The sequence below is a fragment of the Rhinolophus sinicus genome, unplaced genomic scaffold (assembly GCF_036562045.2).
Source record: "Rhinolophus sinicus isolate RSC01 unplaced genomic scaffold, ASM3656204v1 Contig25, whole genome shotgun sequence".
NCBI classification, from domain to species: Eukaryota; Metazoa; Chordata; class Mammalia; order Chiroptera; family Rhinolophidae; genus Rhinolophus; species Rhinolophus sinicus.
This window is the reverse complement of record NW_027423824.1, coordinates 27773-46843: the sequence shown is the minus strand read 5'-3', so window position 1 is coordinate 46843 and position 19071 is coordinate 27773. Positions and strand designations below refer to the sequence as shown.

The window sequence follows — 19071 nt, the reverse complement described above, 5'->3', positions numbered from 1 at the left end:
CCCCAAACCCTTGTGCACTATGTCCTTGATAGGTGTCGATTAAGGCCCGCTTGGACCTGACTGAGTAGTCATACTGCCGTCCACGTTTAAGGCCAGAAATGTCACGCAAGTCAAAAAACAAGTCTGGCCACCAAGTATTGACTGGGGCAGTATGGGTAGTGCTATTAAGGGTAGTTTGGGTCTGTCCGTCCGTTAGGGTCCAGGTTAGCTTATGGGGTTGGTGTGGGTTGATCCCCGTGTGGCTTTTCTCCCAGATGTTGAGTAGAAGCAGGACTAGCAGCCGCTCCATCGTCGGCGGATACAGGGGGCTTGACGCTTCTTTGAGGCCTGAAGAGTTGCAGCTTCAGAGGGTTATCAGGGTGCTGCCGCGCAGTCCATTCCTCAGCTTGTCTCTGCTCCAGCTGGTTGGCTTGGCGCACGTGAGAGTGATGGACCCAAGGCCCGATGCCGTCAACCTTCAAAGCAGTTGGGGTAACCAGAATAACCACATAAGGACCTTTCCATCTTTCCTCCAGAGTTCGGGACCTGTGTTTCTTTACCCATACCCAATCTCCCGGAACGATGCCATGTTCCGGGTTTGGTGCGTTTTTATCTTCATACAAGGAATGCACTAGCGGCCATATCTCATGCTGGACCCCTTGCAGGGCTTTTAAGCTGGCCAGATAACTTGGGGCCACATTGGGGTCCAGATCCGAGAGAGTCCGGGAAATAATGGGGGGTGGTGCTGCCCCGTATAGAATTTCGAAAGGTGTCAGACCATGTACATATGGTGAGTTCCGGACCCGGAAAATGGCATAAGGTAAGAGGGTCACCCAGTCCCCGCCAGTCTCAATGGCCAGTTTGGATAAGGTCTCCTTTAAAGTCCGATTCATTCTCTCTACCTGCCCTGAGCTCTGGGGATTATATTCACAATGTAACTTCCAATTGGTCCCCATAGCTCGGGCTAGCCCTTGTAGGACTTTACTGATGAAAGCTGGGCCGTTATCGGAGCTTAAAACTTCGGGGACCCCATATCTGGGAAAAAATTTTTCTAATAACACTTTAGCAACAACTTGGGAAGTTTCTCGTTTTGTGGGGAAGGCTTCCACCCAGCCTGAAAATGTGTTAACCATTACTAGTAAGTACTTATACCCAAACTTCCCCGGCTTTACCTCAGTGAAATCCATTTCCCAACTCCGTCCCGGCACCCTTCCCCGTATCCTTGTACCTGTATGTTGGGGTCCTTTTCTACTGGGTTTCATAGCCTGGCACCCAATGCACCGATCTACGATCTCTTGGATTTGAGCTGCTTGTCGGGGAAACCGGAGGCGGGCGGACTCGAGAATTGACAGCAATTTTCTTTTCCCCAAGTGGGTGGCTTGGTGCAGGTTGGAAAGAAGAAACAGTCCTAGGTGTGCCGGCAGTATCAATCTTCCTTCTGTATCCCGATGCCACCCCTGCTGATCAGACTCCGGACATTGGTGGCTCTGGATCCAGTGCAGGTCTTTCGGAGTGTAGTCAGGTCGCGGTGGCAGGCGCGGGAGCTCGGGTGTGGGCAGGTTGAGGGCTAAAGCTGATGCTGGTGTAGCCATTGCCGCCATCTTGGCAGCTTCATCTGCTCGTCTGTTTCCTTCAGCTTCTGGAGTCCGTGCAGTCTGGTGCCCGGGGACGTGGACGACTGCAAAAGCCCGGGGCATTTGCACGGCCGTCAGCAGTCTCTGTATCTCAGGAAGATTGAGCAAAACTTTTCCTTCTGCTGTAACAAAGCCCCTTTCCCGGTAGATGGCGCCATGCACATGAATAGTGCCAAACGCATAGCGGCTATCAGTGTAGACAGTCACTCACCTCCCTTTGGCCCGTTCCAGCGCTTCCGCCAGGGCAATCAGTTCGGCTTTCTGGGCTGAGGTCCCCGGGGAAAGCGAGGCACTCCAAATAATGTTCCCACCTTGGTCTACCACCGCTGCACCTGCCCTCCGCACACCATCTATAATGAAGCTGCTTCCGTCAGTGTACCATATCAACTCACTGTTAGGTAATGCGGCGTCCTGGAGGTCGGGGCGCACTTGGGTGATTTCTGCCATAATCTCTTGGCAATCATGCAGAGGAGCCTCCAGGTCCGGGGTCGGCAGCAGGGTGGCTGGATTCAGAGCGGTGGGGTCAGCGAAGACAATCCGGGGTGCGTCTAGCAAGAGTCCTTGGTAATGGGTTAGGCGGGCATTGGTCATCCACTTACCAGGGGGACATTTCAGGACCCCCTCTATGGCATGGGGGGTCACCACCTTCAGATGCTGCCCGAAAGTGAGTTTATCTGCATCCTTCACCATTAGGGCTACCGCCGCGATAATCCTTAAGCATGGGGGCCATCCTGCTGCAACTGGATCTAACTTCTTAGATAAATAGGCAACCAGACGTTTCCAAGGCCCCAGGCGCTGCATCAGTACCCCTTTCGCTATTCCCTTTTTCTCATCAACGAAAAGAGTGAAGGGCTTCAGGGGGTCTGGCAATGCTAGGGCCGGGGCTCTTAAGAGGGCGACCTTGAGTGTCTCATATGCCTTCTGTTGGTCTGCCCCCCAGGCCCAAGGGACCTTGTCCTTGGTTGCATCATACAGAGGCTTCGCTATTTTAGCATACCCCAGAATCCACAGCCGGCAGTAGCCTGTCATCCCTAGAAACTCACGGACCTCTCGGGCTGAGGTCGGGACTGGAAGTCTAAGAATAGTTTCTTTAATGGCCTCTATCAGCCACCTAGTTCCTTCTTGTAGCTTATATCCCAGATAGATGACTGTTTGCTTGCATATTTGGGCCTTCTTTGCACTGGCCCGATAGCCTAGCTGCCCCAGCTCTTGGAGGAGGTCTCCAGTGGCCTGCCGGCATTCGGCTTCAGATGGGGCCGCCAGGAGCAAATCATCTACATACTGCAGGAGCGGAACTGAAGTATGGCTCTGGCGAAACGAGTCCAAATCCTGATTTAGGGCTTCATTAAACAGAGTTGGAGAGTTCTTGAAGCCTTGCGGTAGTCTAGTCCAGGTCAGCTGCCCGGGGGTTCCCGAATTGGCATCATGCCATTCGAAGGCAAAAATGTGTTGGCTGCTAGGTGCCAGGGCTATGCTAAAAAATGCATCCTTTAGGTCTAAGGTAGAATACCAAATATGTGAAGGGGGTAAATGACTTAGTAAGGTATATGGGTTAGGGACCGTGGGGTGGATGTCTTCAACCCTCTTATTCACTTCCCTCAAGTCCTGGACTGGCCTATAATCGTTCCCCCCTGGCTTCTTAATGGGGAGAAGTGGGGTGTTCCAAGCAGAATGGCAAGGTTTTAGTATTCCAGCTTCCAGGAGATGGTTAATGTGTGGGGCAATCCTTTTCAAGGCTTCAGAGGACATGGGGTACTGGCGGATCCGGACAGGCTGAGCCAAGGCTTTAAGTTCAACTACTACTGGTGCTTGGCGGACCGCTCGACCTACACCCACTATTTCTGCCCATGCCTGAGGGTACATTTTAACCCAATAGTCCATCTCGCTGGGGCCATCCAGAAGGGGGAAGGTTGTAGGGTTTGTCTTGCAGGGCAAACAGGCGATGTTCATCCGCAAGAGATGGGGTCAAAATATGGAGGGGCTGTCCTTGGCCATCTAATACCTTGATGCCATCCGGCTCAAAATGGATTTGGGCTTTGACCTTAGTCAGAGATTGCGCCCCAATAAGGGGGCTGGGCATTCAGGGATAACCAGGAAGGAGTGGGTAACTTGGTGGCGGCCTAAGTCCACTTGGCACTTACTGGTCCACCGATAAGCCCTAGACCCAGTTGCCCCCTGCACCAAACTGGTTTTCTGAGACAAGGGCTCTGTATGCTTGTTCAAAACTGAGTACTGAGCTCCTGTATCTACCATGAATCCTACTGGCTTCCCCTCCACATATGCAGTTACCCAAGGCTCGGGGAGGGGATCCGAGTCCCGTCCCCTCTAATCACTGTCCATCCCTGCCAGCAGAACTTGTGAGTCTTGCCCGGTATGGCCCTGGCGCTTGGGGCATTCCCTCTTCCAATGTCCATACTCTCTACAGTAGGCACATTGTCTCCTATCCAGTTGGGGACGCGGCCTCCACGGTCGGGCTGGCCCAGCCAGATTTGGTCTTTCCCTGACAGTACTTTGTACGCCTGCCAACAAGATCTTGGCCATCTCCCTCTGCTGCCTCCTACTCTCCCTACTCTGATGTTCTCTGTCCTCCTTCCTGATTCGTTCCTGCAATTCCTGATTTTCTTTCCTAATTCTATCTTCCCTTTCTTCTGGAGTCTCTCGAGTGTTGAAGACTCTTTCTGCTACTTTCATTAAATCCCGAATAGACATCTCTCCTAGTCCCTCCTGTTTATATAATTTCTTTCTTATATCCGGGGCGGCCTGGTTTATAAAGGACATAATTACAGCCGACTGGTTCTCCTCTGCTAGGGGATCCAATGGTGTGTACTGCCTATAAGCATCATAGAGGCGCTCCAGAAACACGGCCGGGTTTTCATTTTCCCCTTGCATTATAGCTTTTACCTTGGCCAGATTGGTGGGGCGGCGTGCTGCCGCTGGGAGACCTGCCATAAGAGTCTGGCGGTAAACCCGGAGACGCTCCCTACCTTCTGCCTCAGCAAAATCCCAATCCGGTCTGTTCAGGGGAAAGCGCTCATCGATCAGGTTCGGTAGAGTTCAGTTTTGAACAAGCATACAGAGCCCTTGTCTCAGAAAACCAGTTTGGTGCAGGGGGCAACTGGGTCTAGGGCTTATCGGTTGGCCGTCCATTGTCACCGGGGACATTCTTTCTGGCCTCGGTGAGGATCCGCTCGCGCTCTTCGATGGTGAATAAAGTCTTAAGAAGCTGCTGGCAATCATCCCAAGTGGGACTGTGCGTGTGCATGACAGACTCAAACAGGTCAGTTAAACCTTTTGGGTCCTCAGAAAAAGAAGGGTTTTGGGCTTTCCAGTTGTACAGATCACTGCTTGAAAAGGGCCAATACTGGTATGCACGCTCCCCACCTGGGCCAGTCACTCCTAAGGCTCGCACGGGGAGAATTGGCGCCCCCGCGGAGGTGGAGGAGGAGGGCTCCTCCTCTGGAGTTTCTTCCCGGCATCTACGAGACCTCAATCCCCTCGCTGGCCCTTGGGCTGGGGCCTGGGGAGCCCGGGTAGAGGGAGCCGTTTGAATGAGGAAGCTCGGAAGCAGCGGCGGCCTCAGGCTGGAGTGGCACCGGCGTGTAAGGGGGGGGGGGTCTCTTCAAAAATCTAGATCTATCAAAGAGGGATATATGCTTGACCCTTCCTGTAGGATGGGTTTTTGGGCAGCCGGCTTCTCCGGGGGTTTCGGGCTAGCCGTTGGCCCCGCCGGCTGGCAGGAGGGTTCTGAAACAGTCAGGACCTTGGGGGGATCTTCCGGCTTATCGGGGACAAAGGGTTTAAGCCAGGAGGGAGGACTCTCCACTAAGGCTTGCCATACCAGAATATAGGGATATTGGTCTGGGTGGCGCCGATTAACAATCTCCCGGACCTTTTTAATGATGTCTAGAGAAAAAGTCCCCTGGGGGGGCCAGCCCACATTAAAAGTAGGCCACTCTGCAGAGCAGAAGGTGTTAAACTTACCTTTTTTCACTTCCACGCCATAATCACGAGCTTTGGCGCGGATCTCAGGAAAATGGTTCAGGAACAGAGTCTTAGGTGTTACTTGAGCCTGTCCCATAATGGTTATAAAGAGAAACCAGGAAAAGACAAAAGAAAGGACCGAAAACACAATGCCAGAAAACACACAACTGCGCACAGGACTTTTCAACACCCACCGGCCGGTCAACCACACTACATCCACAGGCGCCGTTTCAATCACACCATACTCAGGATCCTTACCCCGGCCCGTCCGAACGTTGTGCCTTTTCGTCGGGGACGTCTCCCACGACTTCCAGAGTTGGAGCCTTCAGGGTCGTAACCCGCTCCTTCCTTCCCATGAGAATTCTCAAAAAAAACAGACCAAACACAGACCAGACCAAGCAGACACCTGTTTCAGCCTCTGGCCGAGGACCTGTTTCAGCCCTCCCTGATTCAGACCGGGGAGCCCTGTTTCAGACTTCCTCCGGTCAGAGGTGGCCAAACCTCTTACCGCGGTTCCCTCTGTAAACCTCGGTATCGGAAGTTGTCTGTCTCTCTGAAGGGGGGGGGGATCCCGGACGAGCCCCCAAATGTTAAGTCCGGGAATCTTTCGCCCCTCAGAAAGACAGAGACACACACGACAATGCAAGTCACACAGCGAGGTTTATTTCCAGCTAGCTGGGGCCCCCGTCTCTGCCCGACGCAGCGGGTTTTAACAAAGGACCCCTAGCCTACAAAGCTAAGGGTTTTTATAGCAGTTCTAGGAGCTTAGTAATGACTAAAGTCTTAGGGAGTTCAGTATAGACTTCAATTCTCACATAACTAAGACATTCTGAGATTTCTAAAGTCTTAGGGAGTGCAGATTGCTGTGCTTCAAAGAGTTTACAATAGATACGCTTCAAAAAGCTTCTATATCAGGAGATAAAACACCTGGTCTCTATGCCCACATCTTGGAACTAACAATTAGGCCATTAGGATGTTTTAAACTCAAGGCTGTTAATCTTACTCTGATTTTAGAGTAATGGTCCTTGAGCCTAGTGCCGCCAGGGCTGTTAACAATATAGTAACCGTGAAGCGGCAGGCCTTACTGTTAACCCTATCTTAACCGTGAAGCGGCAGGCCTTACTGTTAAGTCTCTTACAGCCATCAGCTGTGGTGGGTGGCCATTGGCTGCAGCTGGTTGGCCATTGGCTGCTGATGTAACTGCTGAGACTGTTTTGGTAGGTTGGCTGGTTGGCTGACTGGGGATGGTGTGGATCCTGCTTCGTGTGTCTTGTTCGGCCACCAGTGAGACTATAGTGGTGTGACTCTCCTAGCTACGGCTCCATGGGTGTTCCTTTTTGGCCTCACCATATCCTGCGTTCTTATGTGGTGAGTGGAATAGAGACTCCGCATGACACCCCATGTGACAGCACCCCATTCAGAACCCCAACCTGTTCGGGAACTCTGACCCTTTGCTTTTTAATAAACTGTCCTCTTTTACAACTCCTTGCCTCTCCTTGGTCCGTGCTTCCATTCTTCGATTTCATGAGTCACAATCCTGGCACTCACTCAAAATGTCTCCTACATCACTGGTTATTAATCTGATTTTGGGGTATAAGAAAAATTTTTCCTAAGCTACTTATGACCTACAGCAATTTGGTAAATTATACCTTTGTAAACAAAATTAAAGCTTTGATCTTTTCCTTCCTACCTGATGCCTCCAGATTTCAGATCCTCTTAATTAACTAATCCATGTGTGACCAAGTTTAAAGGTGTCAACTCTTGGATTCATGTTTCCTAATTTGAAGAAAGCTCTTGCACCAAAATGGACTGCTCAACCAACAGAACATTTGAAATATAACATGAGTGGGAAATGAAGCAGATCACATCTGTTGTGGAAGCCAACCCAAGATTCTGGGCCAAGCCTGTATAATTCCCCTGCCTTTCTTCTCACTTTAATTCCTTCCTATCTCACAAAAATATGAGAGGTCAGCCACTCACTGTGATAGTTGTTGTTTGCTTTTCCCCCTCAGTTTCTATCTGGGCAGATAACATTGGGCATCATCTTTAAACCTACTTCACACGTCCAAATGCACCCTAATTACACACATAGACACGGACCTTTCATGCCTGGCGATGTCAGTTCCCGTGAAGGCACCAGATTACGAAGGATGGTTTTTCCTTGTGCAGGTATTAAAATGGAAAAATACATGATTATCAACGTATCAAAAACCTTGGAGGAAATCGCCGTATCTACCATTAAAACAAAGCCGACCAGGAAAAATCTTTAAATTCCCGTATGTGAGTTATATTAGGCAGTAGAATTGCTCTTGACCATCTCCTAGCTGAGCATGTGGGGTTTGCTCTGTTGTTAATACCTCTTGCACTTGGATGAAACACCTCTGGAAAATAGACAGAACTAAATAAAATCCAGGCACAAACCAAATGACTAAATACAGTGCCCACTGACATATCAAGGATTTTTAATCTTCAACTAACTGCCCTCAGGCTTTGCCTCTTGGTCCAAATCTATTCTTCAAATTGAACTTAACATTTTATTTGCTATTATAAAATATTTGCTGTTCTAAAACTGTTTGTTTTGCATGTCTTGATGTTACAAGGTCACCAACACCTCAGGTTTTTTAATCTTCAACTAACTGCCCTCAGTCTTTGCCTCTTGGTTCAAATCTATTCTTCAAATTGAACTTAACATTCTGTTTGCTATTATAAAATATTTGCTGTTCTAAAACCGTTTGTTTCACATGTCTTGGTGTTATAAGGACACCACTCTGATAACAGTTGCTCAACATTTGAAATACTCACTAAGGCCTGTGAGACTTCATATAAGAAAACCTCAAGAAACTACAGACGATGTCTGCCCTTAAAGGAACACGGTGGCAAAGCCTCCTCTGTGCTGGCGCTCTTGTTGCTCCAATGCAGCTAAAGTTCCTAAGAACAAAGAAAACCACTTTCCCTCCGTCGTGGGACATGACATACCAGGAATGACTTTTCCTGGCAAAGAGAGACTGACAGTGGCCTGACACCCCGAAAATGAGCCGTCCTAACAATGGAGGGCCAAGGATGCTTCAATGACCGATCAGTACTGCTTTCCAGTGATTTATCAGCCATGCTTTGAAGAAAAGATGTTGATCAAAATGGGGGAAAATGTCAAAAAAATATTAAACAGCCACTTTAAACTGGAGTGGGAGCTGCCATCCCAGAGGAACTCTTGCACATCTTATGTCTCAAATCTTTGAGACATTAAAACCGGGCAAATAACCTTTACAACTGGGCCTAAAGCAGCATTATGTCCCAAAGAACTGTTTGCAAAGATAACAAGAAAGCTGTTATTCTGACTGCTGAACTGAAAATTTTAATGATTTAGAATTAGCATCACTGTTGTTATTTGCACCAATAGAAATGCCTTCCTTCTATTGATGTAATTGTTCCCCTTCCCTTTCTCATAAACACCCATTGCTCTTGCTTTCTAATTGGAATATTCTGTGTGTTTCTGTCTGAATCAATTCTTCCCAAATAGCTATTCTTTCTTTGTTTTTTTAAATCTCAAATATTCGTTGGCTCTCTCTTTGAAAGCCTTTTTATGTTTAGGTTAACACACCCATAGAAAGAGGTGGACGAATCATAAGTGTACAGTGGATTTTCCCAAAGTGAACGTTGGGATAAGCAACACCCACATCAAGGAACATTTCCAGCTCCAGGAAACCCTCTTGAGACGTATTCAGTCATAAACCAACCTCTCCCCAAGTAGCTCTGAGCTTGATTTTTAACAGCAGAGCTGAGTTCTGTCAGGTGTTGGTAGAATGGAATATTACAGGGAAAACCTCTCGGTATCTGCCTCTCACTCAACATAATGTCCCCGGGTCTCACCCTTAAGGCCGTGTGTGGTTGTGGATTATTCATTCCCACGGCTACGGGGGGTGCATTATATGAACAGGACCACACTTCTGTCCTCTGACGTTCATGGGCATTTGTGTTATGCCCAGATTTCACAAATCATGCTGCCACGAATGATTTTTTCATATATTCTGGCACACACATGCACGCATGTCTATTAGGTATATAGGTAGGAGTGGAAATGTTGGGTCATACGGTGAGTAAATGTTTCGCTTTAGAATGTAAGGCCAAAGAATTTTTCAAAGTACTTGAATCAATTTACTCTCCCACTAGCAACATATGAGATATAATTAAATTTTTGTCAACAATTGATATTGTCTGACTTTTTCATTTTACCCATTCTGGGAGGCGTGCAATGATATCCTATTATAGCTAATTTGAATTTCCCCTCTGACTAAAACGTTGAGCAATTTTTGTAAATTTATTAAGCATGTAAATATCTTCAATAGGATACTGGACTGGACTAATTGTTAATAACTGAATGGGACTCTAATGTGTCAGCATTGTTTAACTGTTATGGCCCTTTTGTTATAAATAGATTGTGGTCAGAGACCTGTGATATAATAAAAAAAATTGATCTTTGTCTCCAGTTCCTAATGCAGAACTCCTAAAACCTTTTAAATCTCCCAAGTGAGAAGAGTGACTTTGGGATGACATGACTCTTGGTTGAGGAGTCTTAGAGAGCTTCGAGATGGGGCTGGTCACTAAAAAGATTAGAAGGTTGCAACTTTCAGCCTCACTCCCTGACCTCTGGGGAGAGGAGCTGGACGTTGAGTTTAATCTCCAATGGCCAATAACTTAATCAATCAAGCCTACATCATGAGACTTACATTAAAAAAACAACAACACAACACCTACATCGACATAATTCACAGAGCTACTGAATTGCTCATCACATCCATATGCTGGGAGGGTGACACACTCCAACTCAGTGACAGGCTCCTGTGCTTGGGACCCTTCCAGACCTCCCCCTATGGACCAATTCATCTGGCTGTTCACTTGTATCCTTTATAACCAACTGTAACAGTAAGCTTAGCATTTTCCTGAGTCCTATAAGTTGTTCTAGCAAATTATTGAACTTGAAATGGGGGACCCACAACTTAGTACCCAAGTCAGACAGAAGTGCAGGCAACATGAGTGGTACCTGAAACTTGTGACTAGCGTCCTAAGTGAGGGCGTCTGTGGGACAGAGCCCGTAACCTGTGGGGTCTGATGTAACTCCAGGTAGGTGGTGTCAGAGTTGAGTTGAAGTGTAGGACACACAGGTGGTGTCCGAGAACCAGAGAATTGGTTCAGTGGAGAGAATAACATCCCTCACCATCCCACAAAGAAATTTAGAGTAAGAGTGAGCAAGTCAACCTCCCCCTTGGATGTCAATTATTAGTCCCTGTTCTTCCAGCCAAACCTGAGTGCCTATAAAGAACCACAGAAAGTTCTAGTCTCAGATCTTTGCTCCGAGAATTGAAATTAGTCATTCTTCTTACATCCCTCACCTTGAACACCTGAACTCTTTTCCTACATTAGGAAAATTCCACACGTAGAGTCTTGATGGGAGGCAGAGGCCACTTCACTCCATAAAAGGGAAACCCACTGTCCCCAACACTCTTGCAGCTGAACACGGCATGAGGCTCCCCCGTCAGGTGACCACATGCCAGACTCTGACTCAGGACGTGGTGACACAGAGGCTGGAACCTTGCAGAACGCATTTGGCAGTCACAACACCAACTGCCAGGAGCAGCAGTGACTGCAGTCATGGCCGCAGGGTCCGGGGCCCACATGGATGTCAGTGGTGTGAGCAGTGACACGTGTGCCCAGCAGCAGGGGCAGTGGTTCCCGCGTGGGACCCGACCTGGGGGGACTGTGGGTCAGTTCCTGGTGTGTGGCCTCAAGCTTGTTCTGTGGCCTCCCCAAAATATTACTAGGCCAGAATATTCTACACACACACACACACACACACACACACACACACGGGCGCATGAGGTCGGACAATTAAGTTCGTGAACTTGTTGCAACGATGTTGCTAACCTTTTTTGATATCAGAGGGATTATTCATTGTGAATTTGTACCAACTGGACAAACAGTTAACCAAGTTTACTATTTGGAAATGCTGAAAAGGCTGCGTGAAAAAGTTAGACGACCTAAACTTTTCACTGACAATTCATGGCTCTTGCATCACAACAATGCACCAGCTCACAGGGCACTGTCTGTGAGGGAGTTGTTAGCCAGTAAACAAATTCACGGTATTGGAACACCCTCCCTACTCACCTGATCTGGTCCCCAATGACTTCTTTCTTTACTCAAAGATAAAAGAAAGATTGAAAGGAAGACATTTGATGACATTCAGGACATCAAGGGTAATACGACGACAGCTCTGATGACCATTCCAGAAAAAGAGTTCTAAAATAGCTTTGAAGGGTGGACTAGGCGTTGGTATAGGTACACAGCTTCCCAAGGGGAGGACTTCGAAGGTGATCTTAGTGATATTCAGCAATGAGGTGTGTAGCACTTTTTGTAGGATGAGTTCCCGAAGTTGTCTGACCTCGTGTGTGTGCGGCTGTGTGTGTGTGTGTGTGCGTGTCTGTGTGTGTGTGTGTCTAAAGTAGAAAAAATTTGGATTCCATTATTTGCTCCCAGAAATCAATCTGGGGAATACTTTCAGGAGCGAGCATTCATAGATTTTACTATACTGACCTGTGACCCACTCCTAAATGTCCCACTGACTCCACATGTAGAGAGAACACGTAACTCCCAACATCATATCTCATAATAGACGATGTATGTCCTCCCCTTTCTGAGGAAAAACACTCTAAAAATGTATTTCAGACCATTCCCCACCCTGAGCTCCACCTCAGAGGTTCCCAAGCTGGCTGAGCCCCAGGACAGCTTACGGGCTTGTTACAGACACTCAGGCCTCTCCCAGACCCACTGTCTCAGAGAACAGGACACAAGCCCAGGAGTCACTTCTGTAACAAGCCCTGCAGGTGAGGCTGACGCACAGCCTGTGGGAATCCTGGTGACGGTCTTGCTACTAAAAGTGTGATCTGAAGACCAGCAGCGGCACCAACCTCCTCATGAATCCAGAGTCTCTGCTCTGCTCCAGACTTTCTGAGTCTTAACAAGATGTCCAGGGGATTCCTGTGCCCAGGGAAGTTTGGGACTCGCTGGTCTACGTGCCTTATCGACGTGGGGCCAGAACTGTGCCGTCTGCAGAGGTGTGTGGTCTGATCAGATCACAGCACTGGGGGTCCAGGGTTCAGTCCTGTTCCTTTCTCTTCTGCAGCCATCACTCCCTTGGTGACCTCATCTGTGCTCAAGGCTTTAAATATCATTTATATGTGTCACCTCCCAAGTCTATTTCTCAAGCCCAGACATTTCCCCTAGTCTCTAGACTGATCTCCCAACTGCCAGTCCGATGACCACACTTGTATTTCTAACAGACATCTCAGCTCCAGCATCTTTAAAATGAATGTCTATGAGGCCCCCCACCCCTTAGATATGATCCTTCCAGAATCTTCTCCATTTCTGCTGAGAGCAAGTCCATCTTTCTACTTGTATCCTCTGAGATGTTGGGTGTCCCTGACTCTCACACCCCAGACTCACCCATTAGGAAATGCTGTAATGTCCACCTTCAGGACGTACCCAGACCCCCACTCCCACTATTCCCACAACTCATTCCAGTGGCAGTAGGCCCAGCCCAGAACCCTGCAGATTCCTCCTGCTTCCCGACGGCCTCCCTCCCCCAAGTCTGTTCTCAGCAACGAAGCCCCAGCGGTCCCCTGAAAGGACGTCACACCATGTCCCCTTCTGCTCCTAACTGTCCTGTACCTCCCCCTTCACTCTGAGCACAGGTCACTGCCCTCTACCATCCTCCCGGCACCGTGGTCTGGCCGCACCTGTCTCTTCTCCATGACGCTCTGCTGCAACCACACTGGCCTCCCAGCTCTTTCCAGAAACCAAACACACTCCTGCCCCAGGGCATTCCCACTGCAGGTTCCCTGCCTGGAAAGAACAATTCCTTATGTCCTTCCCATCTTCCCTCAAGGTCAGCTTCCCAGTGAGGCCCCCTGAGCACCCCAATCAAAACAGCGGACTTCCCTGGCCCCACACCCCACACTCTGGATCTCCTTCCCCACTGCATTTTCCTGGAACACTTATCTCCTTCTAACATAAACACCCTCCTCGTTTATTGTGCTATAGGATATAGTCTGTCTCTTCCCACTGGAAGACGCTCCCCAAAGGCAGCCCTTTTTCTGACTTTACTTCAGTGATGTTTCCCAGATGCAGAAATGTCACACATCTGGCACTCGGCCAATGTCAGTGAATGATCAGTGACACCACCTCCCTGTTCTAAGGATAGTGTCTTTATTAATGTAGCCTTGGGTCAAATGCTGTTTTGCGGCAGCTACAGCACAAAGTCCCCTCACACTGGTATCAGGGCCACCTCCACTTTTCTCACAGGTGCTGCTCTCCCCCTCCACCCTTCTTTCTCCCACACCTGCCCTCCTGCTCACCACAGCAGTTATATTTCCCTCTTCAGGAAACTGTGAGCCCCGACTTATGGGTCCCCTTTTCAAACCAAATATAAATCTCAAGCAGACCCTGCTTCATAAATCTGAGCTAGGACTGGGGCCAGCACTAGAGCTCAGGGTGGGGAGAGAGGGCGGCAAGCAGAGCAGAATTCCAGCAGGAACTTATCTAAGATGGGAAATCATGGGATCCCTCCTCTGCTCATTCCAGAATCTGGTTCCTCTGATAATTTGGGAAAAGATGGAAGAACCATCAAGCCCTGGAAGGAGGCAAGAGCAGGATGAGCCTCAAAATTCATCTCTCAAGCCACATACTCCTGTGTGCAGGGTCCCCTGGGCCTTGTGGGAACAGTGACAAGTAAAACACCTCCTGCTGCTGACAGATAGGGGACACCCAGAGGAGAATGAGACCAGGACTCGTAACAAGAACAAACACAGTCATATTCCTCTATAGAAACAACAAATGAACACCCAGAAGATGGGGGCTGAGGGCCGGGCCAGGCCTGAGCCTTGGTGACCCGGCCACACGAAGCCGTCACTGACAAGACCAGACCTGGGTGATGCTCGAGTCCCTGTGACCACAGGTCCTGGTGGGACAAGGTCCTACTGAAGGGAAGAGGACAAAGGGGCAGAGAGGTGACCCCGCTGAGGAGTCACAGCCCACGATGCACTGAGCCCCAACTGGGCTCAGGCCGCGTCCACACTCGGTCCTCACAGCCTCTCCTGTCTCCACCTGCGACAGACTCAGCACAGCAAACACACGGATTCGGGAAGGTTCTCAGTGCTTCCATTTATTTCCTCTCCAACTTTAGGATTTTGTCCTTTAATTAAGCCCTCAACTGTTCATAGCAAGAATTGAAAAAAAATTCATATCCAGATTCTTATTTCCATAGAAAGTAAAAATTGCCGCTCAGTGTAACACGAGGTAAAGGCAGGGATGGAAACAGCCTCTGCTGGAACAGGACAGTGGGTCAGGGAAGAGACTCGGTCAGTGTGGGAGGGGGCATGGAGGGCAGGGGGTGGGCAGTCTCCCACCTCCTCACATGATGTGAGAGGACGCAGGCACATTCAGATGCCCTTTGCTGAAAGAGAGCTCAGAGGTTCCCGTGTCACAAAGTGGGGGCAGGAACAAATCTCGCATCATCAGTCCCCACAAGGCAGCTGTCTCACGCTGCAGAAGAAAATAATCATGAACAAATTCAGGTTAGTGGCTGGAAGTGGTGACATTCTCAACAGTCCACCGCTGCTCAAACTGTCCCTAAGAATCCCCAGTACCCAGTCCTGTCCCCTCTGTCCCCTCCCGTCACTTCAGGCCCCCCAGGTCTCACCTTTAGAAGCTGTGAGGGACACATCAGAGCCCTGGTCACTGTCACCGCCTGGGGGAGAAAAAGACAGGATGTGGTTAGCGCTCACAGCAGATGTGGCTAAAGGAGGAATTATGGGGGTGGATGAGCTCCCCAAAGGCTTCCATCTGCACTATTCCAAGGGTCTCAGGGATCACCCCCCTCCATACTCACCTGCAGCCTGAGCAAAGATCCCTCCTTTCCCACCTGTGGGAAGAAAACATCACATGAAAAGCAAGGAAGGAGGCAGGACCATGAGGTCCTAAAGGAACCCCCTGGTCCTGGACCCCAGAGAAGTTTCCAGAACTGTGACTGCAGACCCACAGCAGGATCAGGAAACCTGAGGAACGTCATGTGTGGGGACTGGACCAACCGCCCTCCTGGAGGTCTGTCCTCAGCGGGACCTTCCGCTCTGACCTGTGACTATTGAGAATCAGGTCCCCATCACCAGAATCATCAAGGTGATAAATCTGTCCCTCATTTTCACACGTGCATTAATAAAGTGTTAGCAAATAGGGCCCCAGACTGGGAAAGCACACGTGTGTGGATGGTCCTTCCCACTAACGAGGCAGGACACAGGTCCACCTGGGGCTTGAAACCCCCCAGTGGGACAAGACACCTCAGTCCCCCCCCTTCCCTACCTGAGCACTTCCTCCTCCACAGCACAGCTCCAGTGACCGCAGCTCCAAGGAGGACCAGCCCAGCAATGATGCCCACCACCATGCCAGCGGGGATGGCGGCCTGAGGAGGCGGCTCTGGAAGGGAAGGGAAGGTGAGGGCCCTGACCCCCAGGCCTCAGCCCCGACCTGACGTCCTCCAGAGGCCCCTGCTTTCCCTGAGAAGAGGCTCTGTGCCCACGGCCCCCTCCGTACCCCATCTCAGGGTCAGGGGCTCGGGCAGCCCCTCGTGCTGCACATGGCACGTGTATCTCTGCTCCTCTCCAGAAGGCACCCCCACAGCTGCCCACTTCTGGAAGGTCCCGTCCCCCGCAGGCCTGGTCTCCACGAGCTCCGTGTCCTGGGTCAGGTCCTCCCCATCACGCTGCCAGGTCAGGGTGATCTCCGCAGGGTAGAAGCCCAGCGCCCAGCACCTCAGGGTGACGTCACGGTCAGAGGTGCGGTGGTGGGTCACGTGTGTCTTTGGAGGGTCTGAGGAGAAGGGTCAGAAAATTCAGGACCTTTGCATCCCTCAGGGGACACTCCAGCAGTGGGCATGTGACCATCCTGAGACTGGTCAGGACAACTGGGTGGGGGAAGGGAGCACAAAACCCACACACCACACTGGACATAGGCATCCGGGATAATCTCTAGTCTTTAGAAAGTTCTAGAATCAGGGTGAGACAGCCCAGGGCAGTGACAGGTCTCCGATGGAGAGAAAAGGGATTCCTGGTCCTGAGCTGGGTGGAGGCCACATGACTCAGAAAAGCTGGGGTCACAGCTCAGTCACACTGTGTGCGGGGCAGCGAACAAGGCCTGAGAGAGAAAGTCCCCCCGGGTTCCCAGAGCAGCTGCCAGAGTCACAGGGAACCGCTGATCAGTTATTTCTGAGATGGTCCCCCCTCCATCCCCTGAGAGACTGCACCCCTAACTGTCCCTGAGAGAAGGGGGGCCCTTAGGGTCGCTCTCTGGTACCGGATCTGAAAACCCAGGCGGACTCCATCTCCCGGGGTCGGGGAGGGGGTGTCCGGGTGTTGATCCCATTTCCTCCTCTCCTCGTAGGAGGCCCCGCGGCCCCTCTCACCTGCGCGCTGCAGCGTCTCCTTCCCCTTCTCCAGGTATTTGCCGAGCGACTCCCTGCACCTGCCCTCAAAGTAGCCCCTCCATCGCTCCGCCTCATCGGCCGCCTCCCACTTGCGCCGGGTGATCTGAGCCGCCGTGTCCGCCGCGGTCCAGGAGCGCAGGTCCTCGTTCAGGGCGATGTAGTCGGCGCCGTCGTAGGCGTCCTGCCTGTACCCGCGGAGGAGGCGCCCGTCCGGCCCCACGTCGCAGCCGTACATGATCTGGAGGGTGTGAGACCCTGACCCCGCCCCGCCGTCAGCTCCGACCTTTAACCCCGACCTTTAACCCCGCCCCGCCCCGCAGTGATGGCGCCTGAACTGAAAATGAAAGCGGATCAAAGGCCCCGCGGGCTCTTCCCGGGGGGAGGGGCCGGGCGGGTCCCGCAGCCTCGGGGTGAAGCTCGGACCCGGAGACTCGGGGAGACCCCGGCCCGTCCGTGGGGGTCGTGACCGGGACCCGGGCCGCGTCGCTCACCGGCCTCGCTCTGGTTGTAGTAGCCGCGCAGGGTGTTCAGGTTCCCTCGGTCAGTCTGTGCGTTGCTCTTGCTGATCTGCGTCTCCAGGTCCCAGTACCCCGGCATCGCCTGCTCCACCCACGGCCCCTCCATCCACGCCGCCCGCGGCTCCATCCTCGGACTCGCCGCGTCGCTGTCGAACCGCACGAACTGCGTGTCGTCCACGTAGCCGACGGCGATGAACCGGGGCTCCCCGCGGCCGGGCCGGGACCAGGAGGTGTGGAAATACGTCAGGGAGTGGGAGCCTGGGGACGGGGACGGGGACGGGCTGAGACCCAGGCGACCCTCCTCCCGGCGCGGGTCCCGGGTCCGCGGGCGATGGGCCGGGAGGGGGCGGGGGGCCCGGGAGACGGAAACGGGGGGGACGGAGCGGGGAGGGGTCTGGGCCGCGCGGTGGGGACACATCCTCCCCGGGGTCCTGCGCCCCCACCGGGCGGTCCCCTCGCTTTCCCCCCGCGGAGACCGTTCCCTCCCGACCCCGCCCCTCACCCGCCCGGGTCCCCGTCAGGCCCAGGGCCCCCGAGAGCAGCAGGAGGAGGGTTCCGGGGCCCATGACGCGCATCCTCGGGGTCTGGGGACAATCTGCGTGCGGGCGGGTCCGTGGACACTTTATAACCGGAAAGGCGGTGACACTGATTGGCTTCTCTGGGAACCGGACACGCAATGGGAGTGAGAACTGGGGCCGCGTCACGAGTTTCCAGACAGGAGGACCCGACACAGGTTGTGAGAAGGAGAAGTGAAACCGCGGGGAGGTGGGGACTCCCCAACACTGAGCTTCCCCGCCCCAGACTCCGCCCTCAGGGGACCTGGGACTCTGCCCTGACCCCTCCTCCTGCACGGAGCGCTCTGTGTCACACTGTCACCCTGAGTCCTGACCCAGGGGCTGTCTGAGGAACCAGGCTGGGCTCAGCCCCTTTTCCTCCTCTTCTCTTCCCGGAATCCCTCTCCCTGAAATGGACGCCCTGCCTCCCACCCTTTACCTCTCCCCCTGGACTATTCTGGAAGAAGACACCCCCAGGGAACTTGATGCCACAGAGTGAGCTCGCCCTGGGAATAGAGGAAGGACAGGGCTTTTCTCTTTAACCCGGGAGAAGTTGTGCCTGAAAACACCAGCTGGAGATTCTCATAGAGACCAGTCCCCTTGTTGTTTATTAACCACAGTGGGGAACAAGCTTGGAAACCCCTGATCACCAGGAAGCTAATCTGTAAAACCGTGATTTGTCCCCCTTGGTGCAGAAATGTGTGTAAACAGCGCTGCAGTCACACTCTCAAAGCTCCTAAGTCTCACTTTCCCAGACGGTACACCTGTGACTCCGGATGTTCCTAATGTAAAATGATCTTCATTCCACAGCCCTGAGTTTGTCTGTTGAGTCCCGCATCCTCAATACAAAGAAGCAGGGGAAGCAGTTTGTTACTGTGTAT

General features: G+C 51.7%; 1 protein-coding gene and 1 long non-coding RNA gene across 2 annotated transcripts; both read right to left on the bottom strand.

Annotated features, from left to right (window-relative positions):
- Positions 1 to 209: 209 nt before the first annotated feature.
- LOC141569859 (uncharacterized) lies at positions 210 to 5691 on the bottom strand. Its single transcript, XM_074324383.1, is given in 7 exon segments — positions 210 to 455; positions 546 to 3542; positions 3544 to 3665; positions 3668 to 4668; positions 4748 to 5194; positions 5273 to 5516; positions 5595 to 5691. Coding segments are annotated over 7 exon segments (5154 nt in total).
- Positions 5692 to 14779: 9088 nt separating this feature from the next.
- Positions 14780 to 18295, bottom strand: LOC109439914 (patr class I histocompatibility antigen, A-126 alpha chain). Its single transcript, XR_012493631.1, has 8 exons — positions 18139 to 18295; positions 17610 to 17894; positions 17098 to 17373; positions 16230 to 16505; positions 15999 to 16112; positions 15532 to 15564; positions 15343 to 15390; positions 14780 to 15185 (listed from the first exon to the last, which is right to left on the bottom strand). It is a non-coding gene; the product is annotated as a patr class I histocompatibility antigen, A-126 alpha chain (long non-coding RNA).
- Between the last annotated feature and the right edge of the window lie 776 nt (positions 18296 to 19071).